Source organism: Heterocephalus glaber, unplaced genomic scaffold (assembly GCF_053883595.1).
Source record: "Heterocephalus glaber isolate CG9 unplaced genomic scaffold, H.glaber_assembly_v1.0 deba00001538, whole genome shotgun sequence".
In the NCBI taxonomy this organism is placed as follows: domain Eukaryota; kingdom Metazoa; phylum Chordata; class Mammalia; order Rodentia; family Bathyergidae; genus Heterocephalus; species Heterocephalus glaber.
The window spans coordinates 6,122,220-6,149,004 of NW_028258333.1; the positions used below are offsets into that span (position 1 = coordinate 6,122,220).

Genomic DNA, 26,785 nt, shown 5'->3' on the forward strand with positions numbered 1-26,785 from the left:
GAGATAGTAACATCATAAATCCACTTTTTTAAAGTATATAATTAAGGAAGTTCTAGTATATTCATCACACCAATTCTGGAAATTTTTCTTACTCCCAAAAGAAACTCCTACCAACTAACTGTTGCCCCATGTCCCTAGTGACCACTAAGCTACTTTCTTTCTATACAGATTTGCTTCTTCTGGACATTTCCTATTAAGGGAATTATACAATGTGTAACCTTTTATCTTTAGCATCTTTTGCTCAGCATAGTTTATTTATTTATTTATTTTTTTGGTACTGGGGATCAAAGTCGGGTCCTTGCGCTTGCACAGCAGGCGGTGAAACCACTGAGCTAAATCCCCAACCCAGCATGGTGTTTTCAAGATCCACCCATGCTGTAATAAGAATTAGAACTTCATTCATTTTTACAGCAAGTATTAATTCCAATATACCAAACTATATTATTTATTTAGTGGTCGACAGAAATGTTTTTACATGTACTGAATAATAAAACTAAGAGTCTATCTAGAAAGGCTAGCCTACCATCGGAAGTATCTGTCTGTGGAGTGTATCCTTCTGAGAGGTTGAAGGTCCCATTATCGGTCCAAGATACTTCTGAGACGTCTGTGTCAGACACTGATAACTCTTTGGCAGCAACTGTAAGGCTGATCTGCGTTAATACAAACACAGTGGCACATTGTAAATTGCAAAGGAAAATTTTCTGAAAAATCGACACTCATGGCCCCAATGTCATACTAATAAAAACAGGTGAGTATTTTCCTTTGAGGCTGTTCAGATGACCAAATCTATCTGGAAAATCATTCAGCTTTGGTTCACATAAATAAATGTACAGTCAAACCACAGAAACAAATTGAGAACTAAACAAAGTACCTTAGGACAAAGAGCAGAAAAGTCTAATTCACTGTCATCTTTGTGACTCTTTTCTTTATCTGCTTCTGTTGAGAAAAAAAAATGGGAAGCTTTCAGTTTCCTGGCCAGCTTAGACACGGTGTATTTATTTTATTATATATTCTTACCCCACACTCCCCATATACTTCAATGTCTCCAGATAGTTAAATATCTGCACAAGATGAGTGTGGTGGCACACACGCCTATAGTCCCAGCATTCTAGGAGGGTGAGACAGGAGGATCACCAAGTTCAACCCCGACCTAGGCAACTTAGTGAGTTTATGAGACCCTGTCTCAAGTAAAAAATAAAAAAGGCCAGGGATACAACTTAGTGCAAAGGCCCTGCATTCAACCCCCAGTATAGAAAAAAACATGTTTGCACGTAAGAACCTTTACATGTTTGATGTCTGGCAAGCATGAGGCCCTCAGTTCGATTCCCGATACTAAAAAAGAAAAAAGAAAAAAAAGACCAAAAAAAAAGCCCCTTAAAATAGAAACTTTACATGTTTGCAAATCATAAGAAGCCCTGCATATTTGGAAGATGTCTGATTTCCAAAGGCAATGGTCCATATTAGCAATTCTGCAGCCAACCAGTAGCTGCTGCCCGGGAAGCTCTTAGCAATGCAAATTCTCTGGCCCCCCATCTGACGCCATTGAGACTCACACACAATTTGGCCTTTTTAAGTCCTCCAGGCCACGCTGACACACACCATGCCCTGATAACCTGTAAGTCACAGCTGAGGTGGGATGTCAAAACCATCACACTGGTTTTTCCTGTGATTTCTTCCTCTGGCTATTTGAGCCCAGTCTCACGTGACTTCCACACTCATCCCTATTGCTGATTTTTATTTGCAATACAGTAGACTAGCCAAAGATAAAGGAAATCATAAATGGCAAAATACATACTCGGCAAAGCCTTCCTCCCTCAAAAACTGGGATTTAAAAGTCAATTTACTTAACTATGTTTGAGAAAAGTGTAAAAGCCTAAAAAGGAAAAAGTTACATAGATTACCTGGGGGGAAGGGTAGCTTCTATGATAATATTTAATAAGAAACCCAAAGCACCCTAAAATGTATTAAAGGCCATTGTAGCAAGGACCTGGGAGCTGGGCCTGCAGGTGTAAAGGTGTAAATGAAAGCAGGTGGAGTGGGACATCTCTGCCCTGACCTCAGGTGTCTCCCTAGGACCTGACAGCGAGGGTCAGGTCCAGGCTCCGCTGTGCAGGTGGGCAGGGCGCTCATTTAAGGGGTGTCTGTATGACACACTGATCAGCCGGGCGTGGTAGCTACGCTTATGATCCCAGCACCCTGGGAGGCTGTGGGAAGAGGGTCACAGGTTAGAGCCCAGCCTGAGCAATTTATCAACTTAGAAAGACCCTGAAGAAAGAAAAAAGAGAAAAGAAAAGAAAAGGAAAGGAAAGAAAAGAAAAGAAAAGATGTAGCTCAGAGCAAAGACCCTGGGTTCAATCTCCAGTACCACCACCACCAAAACAGAAACAAAACAAAACAAAACCTGAGATAAGAGCAACTAAAGTCTTTTTCGGGATTGGCAGGGACATCTAGTGGCCAGCTTTTACAACACCCAGTCCAGACTCCCTGGAGCAATGCCTAGGAGTTTCCAGTCCTGAACCTCGCAGCCACCTCAGAGGCCAGGATAAGCAGGGTCCAGTCGCCCCCAGGAGGTACAGAGCCCCAGGTGGGAGCAAGGCTGCCCCGCAGCAGAAGCCGTCCTGGGATGGGCACCACAGCCCTCTAGCGAGGAGGGCTTGCCCGCCCCCACACAATCAGTCCTGACGTGCGGGGGCCCAGCGGCACTGCCTCCTACAAACCCGTGTCTGTCGGCCCCTCCAAGACCCATCCTGAGCCTCTTTCACCCGAGCTTCCTGGCCTGGCCACGCTGATCAAAGCGCCCTTCACCACTGCTCGTCTCCCTGTGGGCATTATGGGATGGGCAGCCCGGCCTAGTCAGGGACGACCAGAGCCAGGGCTTCTGCCCTAAACTCTGTCGACAATCTCGCAATAGGCTGCTGGCGTGTCATCTCAGGCACGGACTCTAAGATTCAAACTTTACTTACCAGCCCTCTCGAGTTTCTTCTGATTAATATATTCTCCGATTCCAAAATCTAGTTTCAACAGAACTGACTTGATCCTGCTGTATATTTTTTGTCCGATATCATTACATTTAAACAGTGGACATAGAAACGCAAACAGTACTGAAATATAAGGAGGAAGAAAGTAAAGGTAAAACATCCTTTTTCACTATTTCACAAAACACTAAATTTTCTTTGTTGAAAAATAGAAGTTTTTCTTTTTTAAAGAAAACGCCTTTGTGAAATAAGTTCCTAATTTCTATTCTCCCCGTCATGAAAACATGTTTTACTGCACACCACGCCCACACACACACACCCACACACACACACACCCCATGCTCACGGTCACTTTTTTAGACTTGCAATTAGATCACCTTTCTCCCCTCAATCCTTTCACCCTGAAAACCTACAGAAACTTCCTATGTTGTCCAGACAACTGCCCCGGGTTAGAACCTCACCACTGTTTTCTATGTGGCATTTTGCTGCAGGAGACCTGCTATCATCTCTGTCTGACATCAGTAACACCGGGGTCACTTTGCTGGAAGTTGGTCTGCTGCATGAGATAAATTCAAGCCATGTGAAAAGTGCCTTGCTCATATTTCTCCTTCCCCTGCACTATTCTCCTCTGCCTCCTAAATAATGCAGATCAAGAGGCTGATGGTTTATGCGAGTTCTATCCGGAAGACTCGATTTGAGCCATTTGTGTTACGCATTAGGAATACAAAGTGAGATAAAGATTACCATGCTGGACGCACTGTATTCCCCGGTGCTTACTTCCTTGTTAGAGTTAGGAGATGTCTCCTGTTACCTTTTAAAATAGGAGTTGCAAAACTGAAGTATCTTGAGTACCTTTAGGCAAATCTGGTTAGTTGAGACCGCCTGCCTCACCAAAAGGTAGCAGTGTCAGACCTTCATATCTTTCAGGAAAGCTAGACTTCATAATGACATTTTTAGTTATAGCTGACGTACGATAGATTACACAGAAAGTGTACAATATGATAAATTTTGACATATTCGTGTAACCACAAACCCATCACCAGGGCCAAGAAGATACCTACTCACCTCTGTCACATTTCATGTTTTTATTAATCCTTCTGCATCCTGCTTCTCCTTGCCCCATACAGCTCAACCCCAGGCAACCACTGATCTGCTTGGTCACTAAAGAGTACTTTGAATTTTCTAGAATTGCATCCAAACAGAATCTACGGTACATAACTCTTTACGTGGCTTCTTCCACTCAGCCCAACTGTTTTGAGATTTAGCCTAGTATTGCATGTATCAATGTGTAGTGCTCAGTAGTAATCCATTATATGGATATACCAGAGTTTGTCCATTCATCTATTGATGGCCATATAGGGTGTATCGCACTTCAGGCTATACAAATAATTGTGCTGTGAACATCTGTGTATGCATCTCTGGAGATGTGGGTTTCCATTTCCCTTGGGCAGCTACCTAGCTGTGGGATGGCTGAGTCACACAGCAGAAACTGCCACCCCACCTCACTATGTGAGAATTTCACTTGCTCTGTCTTCTTGCTAATACTTCATATGGTTGTTGGTTTTAATTTTAGCCATTCTGGCGGAAGTACATACAATGATATCTCTTTGTGGTTTTACTGTTTTCAACTATAGAACATGCAAAAAGGACAAAGTATTGATGCATTTGGGTGGTAGGGCATGCAGCTTATCTATAGTTTTACTGACATAATTTAAAATAAAAGTATTTACTTCTAATGTGCCTTTTGCAGCTTTCTTCCCAAAATATCTCTAAGAAAAAAGAAAAACTTTGTACAGCAAGATATTAAGAAATAATCAACTTGTTATTGCGAAGAACTCATGCCTCCTCTTCTAAACCATGGAAACTCTGTTGGCCACTAAGTGATGACATTTGCATCAAAGCAATCAGTCAAATGTTCTACTATACTTACACAGTAGATAGCTGAGGATAACCCCAGGAATGTAACTTCCCAAGATTGTAAAAAATGTGCACACACTGCAGACCAGGAGACAAAACTGCAAGTAACAGAAATAAAATGGGACAGTTATTGCCACAGAAAGACATTTCAGAGCACAGAATACACATGCCGTTATTTATTTATACGAGGCCTATTGGATTATGGCAAATATGTTCCAAACAGTATTCTTTGCACTCATTCAGGGACATTCAACAAGCTCGGTTCATTTTAACACTTGGAAATAATCATTTATAAGGCAGAGGAGCTCATTTCTGCAACTAAAAATAATGTATCCCATTAGTGGCTGAATTACTGCCAGGTGCAAGAGACCCGAAGAGTCACTGGTGTTCCTAGAATCCTCTTCCTCAGCATCATTTAATAAAAGTGATGCAATCTGATATAATTAAATCTGAAACTTCAAGCTACCAGTGTAACCTACAGAAATTCATAAATACAGCAAACCATGTTAGAACGATTAGAAGCATCTATACAAATCTCATGCTATTTGCATAGTGGTAAACCTCTGGGACGCTCCTTTCTAACAATATCCACCCACTTCTCGACTGCCTAGAAACCAACTGTAAATGAAACGAAACTCTTACATTGAAATTTTATTATTTTCCTTTTCTCTGCCAATTACAATGACAGCAAAATCTTGGTAGTTTTAAGAAATTTAAAAACAGTCTACAGAAAGTTTTCCTACTACCCATTAGAAACATCAAGACAGAAAAACCTTCCCTGTAAAGTCTTCACTTAATTCTCACACTTCAGTCTAAACCTTTTGTTTTTTATCCTATCTTTACATGATGGTATTAGAGTACGATGATAAGCAAGCAAGGAAAATGCATTAAGGGGCTTTCAAAAACCACATGAAGAAGGAATACATACCTCTCCCCAATAACTGATTAAGGGAGAGGGTAAGGAGTCTAAATTTCAGGTTAACTTCATTCTTTGGCACAGAGTTAATAAAATAAAACAGAACAGATGAACTTGTACAGCAAAATTAAGAGCTATTTGTGAGATAACAAATGCCCTTGGAAGAATATGGAATTCTAGACATGAAATGGAAGAAATAAAGCTGTAGAGGTGGAAGGAGCAATAACAACACAATGATATCCAGAACTAAGTGTTGGAAAGAGATTTCTTATTAACCCTTAGCTTTTGTAGCACCTTCATCCTCAGCCACCAGACTTGGAATGCACTGAGGCAATCCAGGGTGGAAGTCTGAAGTTCAGAATTCTCCAAAAATATGTTTAACCACTTGGGTAAAACAGGCACCAAAAATACACCATGCCCGCTGTTACGGTTCAGACCTAAGACATCCTCCAAAAGTCTCACTCGGAGGCGGACCCTGGTCAGGAGGTGGAGCTCCAGGGAGTGATTCGGGCGGGTGAATTCCCATCCAGCTCCTTCTGCTCTCTCTCTGCTTCCTGACTGCCAAGGGGTGAGCAGCTGTCCTCTGCCAGGCCCTTCCACTACGCCATTTCAGAGCCAGCTAACTATGGACTAAACCCTTCTAACCTGTGAGCCAAAATAATCCTCTCTTCCTTTAAGTTGTGGGTTTTGGGTATTCCATCCCAGTCATAGGAAAGCTAATTAATACACCTGCCATATGGAAATCTATTCTAAAATTTATCTCCAGTGATTAAAAAATCAACCCAAACACAATGCCACTTCAATATGCTCAGAATATTTCCAAGCACAGTTCTCCTATCTAACACCGATGAAGCCACAAGCTTGCCCACAGACAGCACACTGAGGAGACTGTAAGTGCTGCGTCCAGCACCCTACGATCAGAGGCCATCTGACCCTGTGAGGCGCCTCTGAGCCCATCAGATGGAGCAACAGCAGTGCCGGACCGTGTCGCACAGGCAGTAGCAGCGTCTGTCTCCCTGAGCCCCAGTCTGTCCTGCTTGGTGGGAGGGAAAGGCAACCGTGAAGGCAGCGATGGCACAAACAAGGTCTGTGGACGGCTCTGCAGCTCCTGCAGCCACCAGACTGCCGCGCACAGTGGGAGCTGTCTGCACATGCACATGGTGCCACCCTTCCCTGGGTGACCCTTTCTGCTCACTGAAGACTCCTCCCCCTGTGGTCTTCATCTTAACTGCAAAAGTGCCCGTTCTAAGTACATAATCATTGACTGCTTCTGCCAAAAGTTTTCTTTCCCAAGTAAAACATATGAGAATCTCCACTTCCTAGCTTGGCAGTTAGACTCTGTTGCCTCTGAACGTGTCGCTGCAGGTCTATGCGTTCATTTCCCTTTGACTCTTCAGAACCAGGCTGAAAGCTATCAATGAGACTTTTTTTTTTCCTTTTCTGGGACTGTTTAAGACAGGGTCTCATTATGCAGTGCAGGCTGCCACTGAACTCACCATATGGCCCGGGCTGCCCTCAAACTTGTGATGATCCTCCTGCCTCAGCCTCCTGAGTGCCAGGACTACAGGTGCATCCCAACACATCTGGCTTCAATGAAAAATTTTTTTTTTGTGTGTGGAACTGGGGCTTGAACTTTGGACCTTGTGCTTGCAAGGCACGCACAATGCCACTGAACTAAATCCCCGGCCATCAATGAAATTCTTAATAAGACTTTTCTTTTCCCCTTTTGGCTTGGCTGTTAAGACCAAGCATCATTCATTCCAATTAATAGCCCAAATAAACACGTATAAAATATAAAGCTAACACGACTTCCAAACAGGAGTTTGAAGGTTCTCTGGGGCTCGTGTGCTAACATTTTCAAGCCCTGCTGGCGCTGGTTTTCACGACACGGGTCCTGGTATATTCAGAGTCAGACAGAGTCAGTCAGTTCGTTTGTCCCCAAGTGCATGCCACATTTAAACACACTCCTCCCTGGGAAAACTTGCCTTGCCAGGACTCTGCTGTTTAAAAAGAGACATTTCTTGAAGAAATATGCTGAAGTTCACCCACGATTCTGCAATACAATGACTGAGTCTGGGTCTTTCATCTGGCTTAGAATTGATGACTTCCCAGCTGAAAAGAGAAAAAGAAAAATAGTATCATTGAACTTTCGATGAGTCACACAATATTCATGGCTCCAGTAAACATTTATTGATCATCTGCTGGGCTCGCTCTCTGGACAGCCCCGTGAGTCCCTGGGAAGCCAGAAATGCCTTCCTCAGGCTCCTGCTCGATGGAGCTCAAATGCAAAAAACACCACAAAGAGCTCCACAATCACCCAATGGCAATGAAAGGAATCCAATGGGGGACACGGCCAGGCTCTGAGACAGCTTCTCCGAAGAAGTTGTCCAACTCCGATCTGGAGCAGATTTGCAGGTGACCGTATGCGTTCCAGACAAAGCGATGACACTTGCTCAGACCTCGGGATGGGAGGTGGGCCCCTCCTGTGCCCCAGTGTGGCAAAGGGAACCAGGAGCAAAAGATGAAAACAGTTCAGTACGCGAAGAGGATCCCGATCGTGCAGGGAACTCACAGGACTTGCTAACTCTTTACACACACCTTATGAGTCAGGAAGCCACCGAACTTCTAAAGAAACGCAGGCACTAAGCATATAAAAGTTACTACCAAGAATACACCAACAAGTACTTGTATTTCCGATAGCTACCATGTCCAATTAACTCTATAGGAAACTGTTAAGCTCAACAGGATCTCACAGCAACCCCAATTTTTCTAGGATATCTTTTCCTGACCACCGTCTAGAATGTGTTGAATGTGACACACAGGCCAGGCAGTGTGTGTGTCCCTGTCCCTATTTTGAAGGCGGTACCAGGAGCCATAGAGGAGGCAACACACGAAGGGGCTTCCTCCATAAGAGCAGGGTTATTAGTGATCTCTAGGTCATGACTGGAAAGGCATCAGGGTGAGGCTGATGCCGGGTTTAATCCCAGTGCCCTGAGACAAATCAAGACGACCTTGGCAGAAACTGTGAACACATACATTCTGTTACTTTCTAATATATTTTGAATAATAAGGCAGTTTGTAAGTTATAATTTCTTTTTTAACAATAAATTTTAATGTATGCTTAATAAGTGCAAAAGCATTAAAATTTTTCCTTTCTCTCTGGCTCAATAATGTTCTGCAAAGAATCGCTGTACTGTGAGCTCTTCAGGTTCTCAGCAGGTGGACCCCTGCCAGATGACTTCCTGCTGGCCTCTGGAAGGAACCTCTGCAGGCATCTGGCTGTCAGGGGCCGCTCTGTCCCACTAACCCTACCTCCTCGTGAGTCACCAAGTGCCTGTTTCTGTTGTGATCAGATTCTGTAGCCAGTGTGCCTGCGCCGTGAATGATTCCAGACCTACTACGAGAGCACTAAGAAGCCGCTATACCAAGATCTTGTCGATATATCTGCCTCGTGGGAAGATTCTTCACTGGGGAATCAAAGCTGCACAGCCAAGGAAATGTGAGATTATTAAACCACTGGTCTCTTTTCTTAGAAAACACAGACGGCGAGGCTACTGTCCAGCTTCATGGGCCCAGGAGGGTGAGAGGAACACAGATTTTCCTATTTGCTGTCTGTGTTGTGTAGTAGTTAAGGATTCCCTGGGGCTGTGTGGAAACAGAATTGTGACAAAACTCAAAACCTTAAATGATTTGAATATCAAATTTTGAAGATGTAAGAATTAATGAACACTTTGTGTTCTGATACGTATTTACAATATACTTCCATTAAGACGATGAGCAGGGCCTGATATTGCACACACCTGTAATGTCAACACTCTAGGGGGCTGAAGCAGGAGGGTTACAGCCTGGGCAACTTAGCAACTTAGTGAGACCCTGTCTCAAAATTAAAAAGGTTGAAAATAAATAAATAAGAAAGAAAAAAGGATGGGGATGTAGCTCAGTGTGAAGACCCTGCATTCAATCTCCAGTTTGAAAAAAAAAAATAGGCTGTGCTGTGTTCGAGCAATGGGAAATAAAACAACAGCGAAAATACGAAGGAATTCAAACTCTACGTTTGTATATCAACTTTGCAGTCATGATATTAGGAGAGAAAAAACCACAGAAGAAATATATGCCGTGTGATTTTATGTAAATAAAACTCAACATCACGGTAGGCTGAACAGATTATTTAAGCAGCAAAGTGATTGAAACAACTCAGGAGAGGCGATGCTTCAGGTGGGCATTAGGCAGGGGCCGGCAGGGAGGATGAGGACCACAGAGTCAACCACTGCTCCTGGAGCTCGAGTCGCGGGCGTGTGTGCGGATTCTCCGCGAGGATTTATGTGAAATGTTCCCACTTTCAAGTGGGTAACCACGCTTCTCACTCATGAATAAACCCTCTCCCGGTTACCCCGCCTCACGTCCTCTGCCCCGCAGCGAGCTGTCCTCCAACCCGGGTCAGAGCACCTCCACACACCCCCTCGGGGCTGCACAGCACCCTCTGAGGCCGGCGGACCTGAGTGCACGAGCGACGGACGCTCCTAGGGACCCGTCCAAGCCCACGGCCTAACAGGGGTTCGGTTCGGAGGTGCCGCACCCCAAGCGGCCCCGCCCGGGCACAAGTCCCAGCACACTCAGCCCCGCCCAGCTGCAGTGCCCGCCCCGCCTGGAGACAGGCACTTCTTTTCTGCAACACATCCAAACACACGTTACCAGCTTGCCCCGGGGCTGTTTACATGGGAAGTAAAAAGGGCATTCCTATTGGCTAGAGCCATGAAAAATTGTATTTATTTTACTGGGATTTTTTTTCAGTGCTGAGCCTTAAACTAGGCCTCATGCACGCTAGGCCAGTTCCCTGCCACTGAGCTACACCTCCAGGCCCGAAAAACATTTTTTTAAACAAATGGTACCTGTAAGTGTTGCAGCTTTGTTCTGACGCTACCTTCAGAACGCGTGTCTCAGAAATAACATCACATTTGTGTACGTAGTTTTTATTACTCTGGTAAGTAAATTCCCGAAAACTGGAAAGGGGGTAAAGACTAAGTTACCACTGGAAGGATAATGGCTGGTAGAGACTTCATATAACTTAATGTGCTTTATACAGATCACAGTGAAATAACTAAAAATTCTCTTTTGGATTTAAAGATCTTATCTTTTTTCCATAGTGGACATCATCCACCCATTAACTTATTCATTCGTTCATTCAATAAAAATGTATCAAGCTCCCCTCTGTAGCTTGCATTATGCTAAATGTGTAAAATATTATTTAGAAAGCTCAGATACCTGCACCACTTTTCCCATCACTGTGTCAACAGATACCACCATTTGTTGGAAAAAAACAAGTAAATATTCAACTTGTGACTACTGCCCATAGCTGAAAGACAGCAGTTGTACCAAATTTCTACTCTCTGAGAAAGCCTCAAGTGACTTGGAACAATAAATTCCATGGTTATATTTATATTAACATAACAAATAATTCTCGCTGGTATTTGAATTGCTATAATCTCAAACAGAAATGAGAAATTCACTGTACACAACTTGAAACTATTATCTAACCAAGTGGGTTTTGGAAAGACTAATAAATGTCTGAGATAAAAATGAATCTCCAGGGGCCCGGGATTTAGCTCAGTGGCACCACGCCTGCCTCTAAGGCCCAAGGTCCTGAGTTCAATCCCTGGTACCAAAAGATTAAAAATTAAAAACTTAAAATAAAAAATAATAATTAAATCTTCAGACTATGCTGAATAAAATGTAATGGAAACATATGTTTTCAAAAAGAAAATCTTAAGTCAAAGATGAAGAGTTGTCATTCTACAGTTTAAATGAGATATGGACCCAAAAGAGCTGTTCCCTGGCCGTCTAAAAATAGCTTAAAATCGTGCAGTGATTGTTTCTGAATGCTACCGTCCTTCACTGACTTCTGGCACCACAGTTCTATAATTTGTTATGAGATGGAACATTTCATGCCAACTTCACAAAACCCCTTATTTTATGAGAAACACTGAAACCCACCCAAGTTTTCTCAGTTAGCCAGGGGCAGAGCCAAGGCCAAGACTGGGACGCAACGCCCAGCACAGCTCTGGGAACGCTGGGCACGTGTCCCGTCACGTGATGCGTCCATTCCCAGCCTCCTCTGCACAGACCACGCGTCAGTCAGAATGAGCAAGAACGTGTCCAGCTCCTCCTGCTCCTTCCTAGAACGAGAGGCGTGGTGGTGGCCACAGCACGCGCCACGGGGACCAACCCTTTCCGGGAAGGCAGAGCACTTCCTGTGCAGAATCCAAATGCTCCGCCGAAACTAACCCCGAACTTGGGGGCTGGTTGATGTTTCCTACGGGTGACGTCCACACACATGTAGAGAGCTGCTCCGCAGTGAAGCTCTAGGTTTTCCTCCAGAGCCTTGTTTGGGAGACAGTTCTCTTCCACAGGGTCTCCCAGCACCTTGGCACTGATCGGTGAGCAGCCTGAGGCCTGACCAACACAAAAGGCAAGGAGACAGACCTTAGCCTTCACACTCAGCCGTCTGATCTCTGACAAAGGGGCCAAGCACTCATGCTGGAGGAAAGATCGGCTCTTTACCAAATGGTGCTGGGAAAACTGGCTGTCCACATACGCAAGATTGAATCCAGACCCACATCTCTCACCCTGTACTAAGCTAAAATCAAAATGGATCAACGATCTAAATGTTGAAAGAGAAACACTTAATCTGCTAGAAGATAAAATAAGTAAAACTCCTGAAGTCCTAGATGTAGACAAGAACTTTCTGAACTTTGGGACCACCAGTAGAACAAGAAACAAAGGGCAACAATCAACAGATAGAATCACATCAAATTAAAGTTTCTGCATGCCAAAGGAAACAACTAACAGAGTGAAAAGACAACCTACAGACTAGGAAAAAATAGGCTATTCCTTGAACACAGGACTAATATCAGGAATACATAAACAACTAAAAAAAACTAGACCACCCCAAATAAACGACTCAATCAAAAAATGGGCAACTGAAATGAACACTTCTCAGAAGAAGCAGCACAGATGGTCTATAAACAAGAAAAAATGCTCAACATCTCTGCCTATTCGAGAAACGCCAAGTAAAACAACACTGAGCTTCCAGTTCACTCCAGAAAGAATGGCTAACAAGAAATCAAATAATATCAAATGCTGGTAAGGCTGTGGGGAAAAGGAACACTTCCACACTGCTGGTGGGAATGTAGACTAGTACACGCATTATGGAATCAATATGGAAATTCCTCAAAAAACTGAAATTAGAAATTACATTCAACCCAGCTATTTCCCTTCTTAGGTATCTTCCAGAAAGAGTTAAAGACATCATGTTACAGTGATCCATGCATACCCCCATGTTTATAGCAGCACAATTTATAACAGCTAAATCTTGGAAAGGGCCTATACATCCATCAACAGATGAATGGATAAAGAAAATGCGGTATTTACACACCATGGAGTACTACTCTGCCACAAAGAAGGAAAACTTGCATCATTTGTAGGAAAAGGGATGCCCTTCCAGACAGTAATGTTAAGGGAAATAAATCAGATACACAAACATAAAAATTATATGAGAAACCTGAAGTATAATAAATGAGCAAAATAAAAGATAATAGGAAGAAGGGACATAGATGTTTTGCAAATGGAAAGAGGACAGCGAGATGGAGGGAGGGGGGACGAAGGGGATGAAGAAATTAAGAAGTGTTTTGTCCATGAGGAGTGTAATCATTATGTACTACAAACACATACTAATAAAAAATATAAATGGAAAAAAGGAATCTACTTTAGCCTTCAAACAGTTTGGGTTTTTACCAAGTTCTTAACCAAACTGTACAAGAAGTCTTCTGTGACTGAAGTTGAGCAGTTACCAATGCTTCATGATTCATGTTTCCTTTCTATTTTAGAGAGTTCGGAAATTTCCAGGTTCAAAGGTAAATGAGGTTCCCTACATCCTTCCTCCTCTCTCTTTTCCCCTCTTCCAGTATTCTCTTCCCCTTTAGCCTTTGTTGGGCTTTAAATCTGTGGTCCAGCCGTCGCGAGTCGCCCCCTGGTGGCCACCGCCCGCCCTGAGGCCGGCCAGGAACTGCAGTTGGGAACGCCTTGCTCCGAAGGCGCCAGCCAGTGCCACATGGCTACGTCTTCCCGCTCAAGAAAAACGAGTCAGGTGTTTTTGACGGAGGCCATTAGGTCCTCAAGATAAGCAATTATGTACCAAAGAACCCTAGGCTGGGCCAAAGTCCGTTTTCAGCAGCTAAGAATTTCTGGTTTCACCAGACTCTAAGGGAATAAAAAGTAGTAAAATACAGTAGCTCCTCAGAGGCCGGGGACACGGCTCATGGTACAGCATGTGCCTAACACGAGTGACGCCCTGAGTCAATCCTTAGCAACACACATTAAAATTTTTGTATTAAAAAGTTTGCCTTTTTTTTTAAGTCAGTGTTTGTGGTACGTCAGTGTTTGCGGTACATTTCCATTCCTTGTGTGGAGTTGGCGCGGGTTCAGAACACATCTTAATTTATCCTTTTTCTCATCCCCTTTCCCTCCCTTCCCTCCAACTCTAGACCCCCTCCCCTTTTGAGAAAGATTAATGGATAAAGAAAGCGTGTTATTTACACACAATGGACTCCTACTCTGCCATAAAGATATCTTGAGGGCCGGGGATTTGGCTCAGTGGTTCTGGTGCCTGCTTCCCAAGTGCAAGGTCCCGGGTTCGATCCCCGGTACCAAAAAAAAAAAAAAAAAAAAAAGGTATCTTGAGTCATTTGTAGCATAATGGACATACTTTGAGACTATAATGTTAAATGAACTGAATCAGACACTCAAGCTTAAACATTCCATGATTTCTTTTATGTGAGAAACCCAAAATATAAATAAAGAGCATAATAAAAGACAGATAAAAGATTTCTCTTGAGTAGTTCAATGGTTGCGTAAATAGAATTCTCTAGTTTGAAGATGTAGTGCACAGAGTCGGCCAGTAGGGGACTCTGTAAGACTAGGAAATGTAACACCCTTGGAAGCAGACTGTCCTGCAGGAGAGGGAGGATGCGTGCTAGTGCCTTTGAGCAGAGCGAAGTGAACTTTTACCCTGATCCCCAAATGGTTCAGTACGTGTGCACATGCGCACGCACACTTGTCCATAAAACTCACCTTTTAAAAGGCATTTGATTGTATCTGGGGCTACTGGAGAACAATAAATCTGAAAACTAACATGAGGATCGGCTATGTGAGGAGAACCTGTTAAATACAAGATCTTTTCATTACTGTATGTTTTACGACAAGGCACAATGGTGCACTCCTGTAATACCAGCTGTTCAGGAGGCTGAGGCAGGAGGATTACTAGCTCAAGGCCAGCCACGGCAACTTAGTGAGCTCTTGTCCTAGTGGGCCAGGGATGAAACTCAGCAGCAGAGCACTTGCCAGCATACACCCGGGTTTGATCCACAGCACCACGAAGGAAAACTGTGTAGTTATATTCTAGAGAGCTTAAAAGTCGGAAGTGCTGCATTTCTACAGTGGAAAATCATTTCTCAAAGAGAAATTGTGCGTTTGATCTACCAAACTCAAGTCCTTGCACAGACAAGCACAGGTGAATGGAAAGAGAGATGGAGGGAGTCTGAGAGTGGGCAGAGGGAGAGAATATGGAAGTCCTGCCCTGTGCTCAAGCCCCAATTCCTGCGTTTGTGCCAGAGGGCTGCCACCGTGGGACCCTCACAGCGGGCTGGGCTGTCTCCTCCCATGGGAAAAGTCACGCAGAGAGCTCGTCCCTTCATGCAGTTATCGCAATGAATGGTGCTTGTGATGTTGACTCCCTGTCAGGTTGTGTGTGTGTGTGTGTGTGTGTGTGTGTGTGTGTGTTTTACTGCAGATCAAGCCCATCAAGCTACATTCCCAGCCTTATTTTATTTTATTTTAACTGTGAGACAGGTTCTTGCTAAACTGCCCAGAGGGAGCTTGAACTTGTGATCCTCCTGCCTCAGTCTTCCAAGTAGCTAGGATTACAGGTGTGCACCACTGTATACATGCTTCATTCTATCCCTGGTTTTATTATAAATGGGAAACAGATGTTGAAACCAAACCATATTTTTCAAAGAGTGAGCTCTATCGACCTCCCATGTTGACAAACATTTAAAAGAAAATATTTGTTGTAGCCTAAGCTATCACTTAGCAACCGTGACAAGCAGCTGCTTCGGCCATCACACTTATAAATACGCTTTGGCCTGGGGAGTGTTCATTCTCCGAGGGTGACTAAAGGTCCTATGCTCCCTATCGGTAGTGAACATCTGTTGATGCTAATTACCGCTGAATTTTTCTTAGAAAGGTCAGGTTGTATCTGGTTACTGATTTTAACATTTCTTGGTGTCGTGCCTTGGGGTCGCTTTTATCCCGTGGACACTTACCGTGTTCCTCCACGAGTGAGCATACGGAGACAGAGACAAAATAAGGCCGGACCATATTTCTCTGTACACATACTCACAGAATTAGAACTATGACCAAGCAAATAAGAGGTGTCAATGGGAGGACTCACTGAGCAAACAAGATTAAGTTATTACATAGCGCTTATACCAATTACACCGGGAGCAGCTCCTTCCTTCTCCAAGACCTGGATGGAGAGGCGCCAGTTGCGAGCCCGCTTCCGCTGCCCCAGGAAGCCGACCCCACGTCCATGCTCCCGCTTGGGATGCCCCTGTTCACAGCAAGTTTGGATCAAACCAGAGCTCAGCTGCGTGGTCTGTGAGATGAACAATTTGCCTCTTCTGTCTCACACTCAGCTCCGGCACCTTCCTGGGCGGTCACCAGTTCCCCAGTCCACCTCGGTAGGAGCACGACACTGAACTGCCCGCCCTCTGACCTGTCACGGTCTCGAGTCCCTGTGAATTAGATGTCAGTCGTTTCCAGCGTTTTCACCGATGTTACACTTGCATCACTGTAAACTCCATCACTAGCACAGGACCAGCGCCTCCATGAGGCAAAGCAGGCAGGACACAAAGCACCCTTCCAGCTGGGAATGCCGAGACCGGCTTCTCCCTGTCCCTGAGGGAGAGAAGAAGGCCCCTGCTTTATCTCTAGAGGACAGATAACAGCAGAGGACCCCGAAACATTCCTCAGGGAAAGCAGACATCGACGGTGTGGAACGCGGTTGGTGATTTGGAAACAACCCTTTCGATTCTGTTTGGGACCCACAAAGTATTACAGTCCCATCCAGAATTTAGATTTAAAAGTAAATGTCCCCTCCCTCCCTTAAAAACAAAAACTTCTGGCAACTTATATGAAACCTGTGACAAAACAGCGCAAAAACTTAATGACCATATGCGTCCCACTTGGGCTCTTCAGCGACTGCGTCCCTCCCACTGGTCCTCAGAAGGTGCACGCAATCGAGCCGGGCCAGAACACCGAGCTCCTCCCGGACGCTCTCAGCGTGTGGGCCAACTCGCCTTCCCTTCTCCTGGACAAGCTCCTGTCAGCCTTGGGACGCAGCGGGACCGCCCGGTCTGTCACGCTGGAGAGACCGTCACGCGTGGGGACAGCCAGCCGCGGTGCGGGTCTGCTGCGCGATGAGCCACATTCCCTTCCTCAAGCGAGGACGTGGAAAATTCGTTCCCGGAAGAAGAATGCAAGCACGGGTGGTAAGCGAGCGCATAAGACGCCCTCAACGGCCGCACGCGGGGCAGCGGGTGTGAGTGTGATTTGGGGACGTGGAGCACAGACGAGCTCAGGACGGGCCGGGGCGCGGGGCTATGCTCCCGAAGCGCCGTCCAGGGCATGGGACAGAAGCTACGGGAGCTGCGAGGCCCGAAACGCGTTACTGCGGGGCTCTTCCTAGGGCCGGCGAGGCGTGCTCCACACTATGGGGTGTGAGCAAATTCCCACGCAAGTTATTCCCTCTAATGATAGGAAATAAAATCAGAATTAAAAGAGCCTGCCGGATTTAGTTTCCATAGGGTTTGCCTAACAGGCGGAGATGAGCTCTTCCCCGTTTTTCTGGTTACTATGGTGATGTTCACTGTGAGTTTTATATATGACTGGAGGAGTTCCAGGGAAGGTTACGTGAAGTTTCCCCAGTGTTTCGTTTCCATTCACATTACTGATCTGCTCAGGAAAACGCACTTTTGAAAATCAGAATTCCCTGGTGAAACTGGGCAGGTGCAGGCCGGACTTCCGGGTCCCTTCCTTTTTCCGGTCGCCAGGGCCCGCCCCCGGGGGGGGGGCGGCCCGCCCCGGTGCTCCCCGTGGGCAGGGCCTGCCAGGCTGCTGGAGCGGAGAGCATCCGCCAGGCAGCTCCACTTTCAGGAAGTCGCCTCCCCAACATCTGAGGGCTCAGGAAGGTGATGGGTGTTCCTGCCCACCATGGCCCCTCAGCCGCAATGGGAGATGGCGTACCCTTCCTCCTCTTCCTCAGGGTGCTGCTTCCTGGACTCGCCCGGCAGTGAGATAGTTTAGATGCCTACGGTTTGTCACACAAACCTGTGTGGTTTTCAACAAAACACAAAACCGTCCAGTTCCAACGTGCTGCTCCCCACGTGTCCCAGACAAAAGAAACCAGTCAGACACCAGTACATGACTCAGTCCAATTGAATGTTACATCGTAAGTTCTTACACAAATATGCTTTCAATGAATAGCCAGAGGGGACAAGAGTCAACGGGCTCTATGAATTCTGTTACAACTTTACTCACAGAAATCCTGACAGCAAGTGAGAGGAATGTTCCTGTAATCAGTTTTGCTCAAGAATGTGGGGACACAGCAGCACATTGGTGAGATTCCCTGGAAGGCCGATGGGAGCTGACTGCTCCCCGTGGGGACCCTGGACTGCTCTGCCTGTACATAAGAAACAGGATAAGACTGGATGCTGCTGGATGCTGCCAGGGACGTAGCTCAGCGGCACCGCACCTGCCTGCCGAGCGCAAGTTCCTGAGTTCGATTCCCAGTACAGAAAAAAAAAGACCAGATGTTAATCCTTTTTTGCAGTACAGCCCCCTTTGAAATATCTGTGGGCCCTGTGTTGAGTGCTACCAAGGACACCTTCTGCTTGAGGATTTTATCATCTAGAAGGAGCCTAGAATTTTCTTGAAATTCTGAATTTAGGAAAACTGGGTAGTTTAAGCCTCCACTGTATAAAACAGACACTGATATTAACTCGAGAGACGAATATTAAATGTTAATATCCCTTACAAATCCCTGGTGACACTGATGGGAAAAGAATCCCAGACAACAGCTATCAGTGGCCCTTTACACATGGTCACAGTGTCTGATCTCAGGCCCAAGGTGGTTTCCGGCCAACAGGCCACCCGCCGAGCTGCAAGAGACCTGCGCTACTTCCATTTTCTGACGCTGTATGCGTATGCAAAATGTAAAATGACAAAACTGTGTTATGCCAATATTTGTGGTGCTGTAATGGAGAAACTTAAGGCCATGAAGAGTTTCATCTTTCATCACAATGGGCAGCTGTGATATCCTGGCTGATTTTAGGCCCTGTGTGCCAGTGTGGCCAGAGCAGCTACCCACTGGCCTGCCTTCCCTTGGTCCACCAGCTTCCTCTGCGAAGGTGGCCTACATGCTGCTGTCCTCACCACCAAGGGCTCTTGGTTTAGCAAAGTCAGGAAAATCTAGATCTAGAAATTCCTTGTTTGATCAAGAGGAAGACCTCGGACTTCATCGGAGATATGGAGCTGGAGACCCTGAGACCAGGCTTAGAAAGTAAAGGGAAATCTACCAAAAACAGCAGAGGCTGCTGAATGCCAGGGCCTGACTACCTGAGAGGAATCAAATCTTCCTTCCTCACACTTTCATTGTGGGGCTTAAAGGGGCAACCATTTCCAGTCCTCACACTGCAAACAATGGTCACTTGTAAGCTGCTTTTTCATATCCAATAACATCCCCTCCCTTACCTGGATGGCCTAGATTGTACACTAATTCCAAACTAGACTAACAATAAATTAGTATTTTCGTATTTTTAAACTCATACTATAACTTAAATCCTGACTGTGGATTAGCATGTCACACAGTGAATCCCTGGGATCTTCAATTTGTTCCAATAAACATTACCCTGTGGATAAGTGCCAAGGGTCTTACCAAATTGCCGGCTGCTTTAGAGCTGGGAACAAAGACTGGTATCCTTACATAAAATACCCTCCCATGTATTATGCACCATTTTAAAGAGGACCAAGAATCTAATGACAGAATCAAAATCAATTAGTCTTTTTAAACCTTTATTCCTCAACTTTTTCAGTTGTTTTGTCTATACTTTGTTAAAAAAAAAAAAAAAAGCAGTAATTTCCCTTACTCTCTGCAATGCATTCAACTTTATTTTCATAGAGAAAAAAGAAAGCTATATATTAAAATGCATGCTCATCTGCTGTACCAATGTCAAAGCAACAGTGGTTTATAAAAGAGCAGTTCCTTTCTCCCTAGTGTGACAGCAGAGCCTAGAGGGCTGACTGGGGGATGTTCACAGTGCTGGAGACCAGGCAGGCCCTCTCCTTCTGGTTGCTCAGATACACTCAAACCACACTGCTACCCTATGAGCCCAGACAGTTACTGCAGCTACTGCTCTCCCGCCCACACAGCCACTAGATGGAAGGAAAAGGGAAGTAGAGGGCCTTCCCCTTTCTTTAAAGTCATGGCCTGCAAGTCACACGTACAACTCATCTCCCACAGGCTAGAATGAGGTAATATGGCTGTACCTAGCTGAAAGTGAGTCTAGGACACATGTGGCAACTGCTGGTGACCAACTTCTGGCTGAAACTCAGGATTCTATCACCAAACACCCTAGCATTTGAGAATTACCAGAATCTGCCATGATGATGTTCTTCTGGATATCTTATTTCACTAGTTTATGTAACTATCATCAAAATATTCAATTACAATGGGCACAAAGAGATATGAAAATAAATACAACTGACTTAGTAAGCACACAGCTCCCATAGTGGAAACAGTTATATACTAGAGTGGGGTAGACCACCCTTTTCTATAAAGGGCCAGAGAGTGGATAAATATTCCCAGCTTTGCTGGTCACAGATACAGTCTCTGTTCTTAACTCTTCCACTGTGCCAAGAAGGCAACCACAGACAATACAAAAATGAAGAAGCAATACTGTGGCCTAGTAAAATTGACTTACAGAAAAAGGCTGCTGGGTAGACTTGGTCCCCAGGCTCCAGTGGTCTACTAGTTTGGGTTGTCATGAGCTTCAGCTATGTGGCTCTATGGAGATGACCATGATCACTGATTAGCCCATCAAGCTCACTAGGGAACATTAAGAAAACTGCTACTGTGCCCAAAGCACCTCCCATTTACTGAGCATATACCAAGTTCCAGGAATGACGTTAGGAGCTTTACTCATGTTATCTCTAGTCCTCCAAACAATCTGACAAGGTGGGAAAATGCTTCCATTTTCCAGATGACCAGCAGACACAATCAAGAGAACAGCACCAGATAAGGACCGCTCTCTGTGGCTCCACCCCCACTCCCTGCCAGCCTCCCAAGCTGGTTCTCTTCCGGATGAGACAAGGCTCTTCTACAGAAGCTGGCTGCAAAATCAACCTTCAGCTAACAACAAATGATTTATTTCCCCCAGGAATTCTCGTCACACAACCAGCAACGCTGTACTGCCAGACTTAACCTGGAAAGTATTACAATGGCAAAGGTTTCTCTCTGATCTTAAAATAACCCTTACCCTAGAAGTTTATCCTGGTTTCAGCAAGGACACACCCAACCTTCAGATTTCCACGGGTTGAGCCCAGTTCTGAAGCATCAGAATGGTGGTAACCAATGAAAGGGCCAGGGGGAAGTGGTTGTGAAAGTGAAGGTTCCATCAACATCACAGAACAACTGCACAGGGTTTTCTTCCAAAGTCTATCTAAATTGGGCTGGGGATGTAGCTCTGGCACCACCCCTGCTCTGGAGGCCCAAGTTTCTGAGTTCATTCCCCGGTACTGGGAGGGGGGGGATAATTCAGTAGAAAATCAAAGTCCTTCTAAATAAATGGAAAGATGACCACACCTCGCCCATCCTTGCTCAGGGGCTTGCATGTACCACTGCACTGTCCCCTCCCCGTGCATGCTAGAGCACGCTAACCTGGCACTGCACTCTTTCCACAAACTTCCCAACAAGGCCTCATGATCTGCATCGGCGACCCAAGGCACTATCTCCAGTTACAAAACTTGGCACGAGAGAATGAATCCACATGCAAACCCTCAGCACCTGCCTACAGGGCACCCAGCATCCCCTCTTCTCCTCTACCATGCCCAAGAAAGGAATTATCAGTTACTTCTTTTGCCACCAATGCCAATGTCTGTTGTAACTTAGACCTACTTAGATCTACTTGCTGTTTCAAAAAGCAAGTCAATTATTTCTAGGATTATCACTTCTCTAGGCATGGATTCATTTTATAACAAAATGTGTATTCCACAGCATTCTTTGGCATAAATATGCTCCTAAAAGCATATTTTCACAGTATCTCAAAATGCAGACACTGTGAGTATTTAGAATTTGCATTCTGTTTACTCCACTTGTGGAAGGAAAGTTATCTATCACTGATGTGACAGACTGCTCCGGGAACACTGAACATCCGCCACATCACTGGATTCTTGCATAGAATACCCAGAGCACCACAAACTGGTCATTTCTAAGAAACACACGCACATTTATAATCCCCACACCTTTCTAAAGTGAAGAATTTATAATTTTATGGGGCTAATTTTAAGATGCTCCACTGAGGGGTGGGTTTGTTTTCTTTTCAAAATAAAGCCCTTGCTTATAAGTTCAACTGAAACAGCAGCATGAAATGTCACTTCCTCAGCCCGAGTGGCATTTGTGCACAGCAGCTGCTGTTGTGTGTACAGCTAACAGGAAGCCCCCTTGGGGTGGTGGTTACTAGGTGACACTCATTAGCCACCACCATGTGTGGGTGTCTGCCCACCTCTGGGGGTGCTGGTCTCCACCTAGGCGCCACTGCACGTTAACAATGCAGCGACCCTTCATAAATCACCGTTGCCAGGAGGGAACATTGTGGGCTTGAACCCCTTCCGTGACCTCTTCCTCTACTGGGCGCTCGCAGCTGTGGCCCTCCCTTCCAGGGCAGAGACTGCAGTCTGTGATGTCTCCCTGGGTCACAGAGCCAAATCTTTAACAGCCTTGATGGTCTTTACCTGGTAGGTGACAATCCCTCCCAGAGCAGGCCAACAGCAAAAAGAACATTGGAGCCGGGAAGGGAGGGCGACCTGGCTTGGGAGACTCCAGGAGGCTCCCCGCAAGACGATTGTTCCATCTGTGTCCCTAGTGGGAGGCCTCACAGGGCGACACAACGGTCCTCTCGGCCCCCACATACCTTGTGTGTCTCCAGGGACCGCTGGGACGTTCCCTTCCCAAGGTTTCCCAACCTCAGCATCAGGACACTTGGGTCTTGCCCCGTGGCTTTGTCAGTCTGGGACTTGGGGGTGGCAGGTGCGGTGGGTTTGTAAAGGCAGCTCATGGTCTGAAGGCATGAGAGCAGCAAGGACAGAGACTACGGAGAGGATGGGAGAGTAGGAGACCATGAGCGTGGACGAGAGAGTGAGAGAAAATGGACTCAGTGCCTGTGAGTGTCCTGAGGCAGAAGGAACTGTCCTGCCCAATGTCAGCTCCCTCACAGAAGTCCGGGCTGAGGCTGGGGCCATCCCTACTCAGGCCAAGGAGTCTGAAGCCAAGATTCCTGCACAAAGTCTCTTTCATTCTCCCATTCATCATTTTCTGGCCACTTCACAAGAACAACTGGAAAAAACTTCAGTGGAGCTGTGAAACTCACTCCCGCCTGGGGTCTCTGCTCTGAGTTTTGTCTGGCTCTCACCACACTTTAACCACGGAAACCAACCAAAATCTCTTGATTTAGGTGAAAGAAAAGTTAGATTGCTGGATAACTTTTCAAAGTACCCTTTAAGCACTGCATGCCGAGGTCCTGCTTTCTCAAACAGGAAATCAAAGCATTGTATTTCTTTCCCCGTATCGCCACCTCCCCACTAAACCCAAATCACTTTCCACCCTTGGTCTTCAGTTTGAAAACTAGAAGGAAACACTTAATTTCCTCACCTACGTGTATAGATATCTAATTTGTGCACATTCCAGGCTATTCCCTTGGCCACAGGATGCACTTATATGACATCCAACGGAGCCCGCTTCATGCAGAAGGTCAGAGCCTGAGTTGGGCGTGAGCCCCACACCAGCAGGACACAACCTATGTGACGTGACCGTAGGGGAGTGGAGGTGCCCACCACACAGCTATAAAGCGACATGTGTGCCTGGGCCCGGAACGCCCCCTGTCCTTGTAATATGCCTGGGGCAGGAGTGTGCTTCCCCTTAGAAGAGGTGAATGCAGTCGCCCTTCTGTGTCCATGTGTTCTGTACCCAAAGAGTCAACCAACCTCAGACTGAAAATATTTTGTTTAAAAGTTGTTCATGTACCAAGCAGGAACATTTTTCTGCCATTATTCCCTAAGCCGTGCAGTGTAACAGCTACTTACGTGATATTTACATTGTCTTAGAGATGATTCGAAGAAGAAAGGAGGAGGTGCACATGCTCTGTGCAAATACCACACCCTTTCCCAGAAAGGGCTCAGCAGCCTCAGATCTGAATATCAGCAGGAGCGCCGGAACCTTCGAATATGGAGGCACAAAGGTGCTTCCATTCGCCCGACAGTGTGTAGCATAAATCAATGTTCACACAGGCTCAAGCCACGCTAGGAAAGTGCAGAGCGCAGTGACCAAAGTCACACCCCTCTGCAGCTCTGTTCCAAACATGCACAGCACCCAGATGCTGTGGAACACACCAAGCAGGAGGAACGAGAGTACAGGCAACAACGGCGCCCAACCCTCAGGTAAGGCCATCGAGAGAGGGGGGGAGAGGGGGAGAGGGGATAGGACATTTTCAGAGGACACCCCTTGTTGCCACGCCTGCACTGGACGCCAGATGGTTCAGGTGCTGTTTCCACTCAAAGTGACCTATTTCATATTGCCTAAGGAAATGCATATTATCATCATCATCTACTCTGAGAATTTAGCATTGAACCATTCCTACACTAAATATTTAACCTGGCTTACCATAGTAACCTGTAAAACAAACCTGTAAGATCCATGTTATTTTATCCCCATTTTACTGATAACAAAATGAAAGTCAGACAGGTTAAGGAACTTGCCCGAGGCCACCCAGTTAATACATGATGCCCGGGTTTGCAGCCAGGACAGTGGGCTATTTTGAATTATTCCAAAGCTAGCGGTCACCCTGAAGAATGGTTCACATGCTTACAACTGTGAAGCATTTGTGTCTGGAGAGGTGGGCTTCGAGGGACTAGAGTTCTTCTGTGAAGGAGCTTCTCCTGCATTGTGACTCTGCCAGGGACACCAGTCACTGGCCTGCCATTTTCTTCAGAGAGAAGAGGAAACCAGATGTCAAGGTTTACCACAGATGCCGGGGATTTAGCTCAGTGGTTCTGGCGCTTGCCTTGCAAGCACAGCACAAGGTCCCGAGTTTGAGCCCCAGTACCAAAAAAAAAAAAAAAAAAAAGATTTACCACAGATATCCTTTCCACTGACAGTTGACAAAATGTTGTGACAACAAATATGAAGTGAACGTCTCTTCTGTTTTTGTTAGTTGTAAAATAAATCCCCAAAATTCTTTGAGAATCTTCCCAAAGAAAGGTAGGGTCTCTGTCCCCTCCCCTCAAATCGGGGCCCTGGGGCCACCTGACCAGCAGAATACGGTGTGGATTTAAGGAATTCCCACCCTTTGGTCCCCTCCTCCCCTAAATCAGAAAAAAACTATGCAGTGCTATATCCTACTCTCATCTTTCAACAGCAATGATTAATAAATGAGGGCAAATCCAAAGAAGAGAATTAAAAATGCTGTCAGATTAGATCCCACTGAAAAATGCCTGTGAGTGAAAAGCCACATACAAAATATATATACCATAGACTTATCACAACTTAGCCAGGAAAACACATCCAAGAATTAGAAGACAACAATTATTTTTAAGGTATTAAGATTACAATTGATCTTTTCAGCTTTACTTTTGTTTCTTCCTAATAACGTATGTATCCTCCCAAATGAACAATCATAACATGCTTTAGTGGGAAAACTGTTTAGTGGGACATTAGTTTTGGAATATATGAATGCCAATGTCTGAACCTGACCCAGACAAAGCTCTTGCCGCACACCTCTGATGAGCACAGGATGGAGAAGAAGCAAACAAGCAAATGGATTCAGACACCAAGTTTGCCACAGAGGGACAAAAGGCAGGGAGTAGGGGAGAGCCACACAATTAGCTTTTGCTCTGTTGATCACCAGGGACAGTCCTGCCCGCAGCCCACCACCTAGCAGCTGCAGACCCCCTTCGGCATTGTAAACCAGAGCTTTGTCACATTTTAGGGAAAGGAGCAGAGACTCAGTCACCCTGTGTTCATAACACTGAAGTCAGCACTAACTGGGGAATCCTGGCGAGCTGCAGGGCTTGGGAAGCCTGCGGCTTATTAACTAGTGATTAAGATATCTCCCCCAAAACCAGCACTCTTGCCATGGTGGCAGACTGCATGGTTCTAGGTGTTCTGAATCAGTTACAAATATTAGCCCAGCTGGGTCAAAGGAGGATTTCAAAAATGATAAACATTTTCCATGCCTGGTAGACATTTTCCAGGACTGTGTGGAAGAGTGGAAGAAAATAAATTATTAATTCTTTCAACTTCTCTTTATGGGATGTCTATGATGTCTTCGGAACAGGTCAAGAAGATGCAGCATTGTTAGAACTAAATGGCAGCTCTTCTCCGGGCCCAGGGTCTCCTCCTGCATCCTGGGGCTAGCCCTCACAGGCTCATCAGAGCCAATGTTGCAGAGTCCTGTTTCTAGGCTTGCGGGACCTGACATGAGCGGCTTGAAATCAACCCACAGGGTGACTGACTGCTTATCACAGGGCTTCCAGAGCAAGCAAGCTGGTGGTTGAACATTACCAACACACCACCCCTCCCAGGCCCAACTCAGCC

The 26,785-nt window shown here is 45.6% G+C and overlaps 1 protein-coding gene across 7 annotated transcripts in view; it reads right to left on the bottom strand.

Moving 5' to 3' along the window:
* Retreg1 (reticulophagy regulator 1) overlaps window positions 1-26,785 on the bottom strand; it is a 123,773-nt gene that overhangs the window by 3,808 nt on the left and 93,180 nt on the right. For 4 of the 7 annotated variants that reach the window (XM_021258630.2, XM_021258632.2, XM_087189439.1 and 1 more), the window contains 5 exons: window positions 7,794-7,920; window positions 4,906-4,990; window positions 2,964-3,101; window positions 872-936; window positions 524-650 (listed from right to left, as the gene is read on the bottom strand). In XM_021258630.2, coding sequence (XP_021114289.2) covers window positions 524-650; window positions 872-936; window positions 2,964-3,101; window positions 4,906-4,990; window positions 7,794-7,920 — 542 coding nt within the window. Of the gene's footprint in view, window positions 1-523; window positions 651-871; window positions 937-2,963; window positions 3,102-4,905; window positions 4,991-7,793; window positions 7,921-10,697; window positions 10,809-26,785 lie in introns of all 7 variants that reach the window. The other 3 variants (XM_087189437.1, XM_087189438.1, XM_021258631.2) reach the window with 1 other exon arrangement.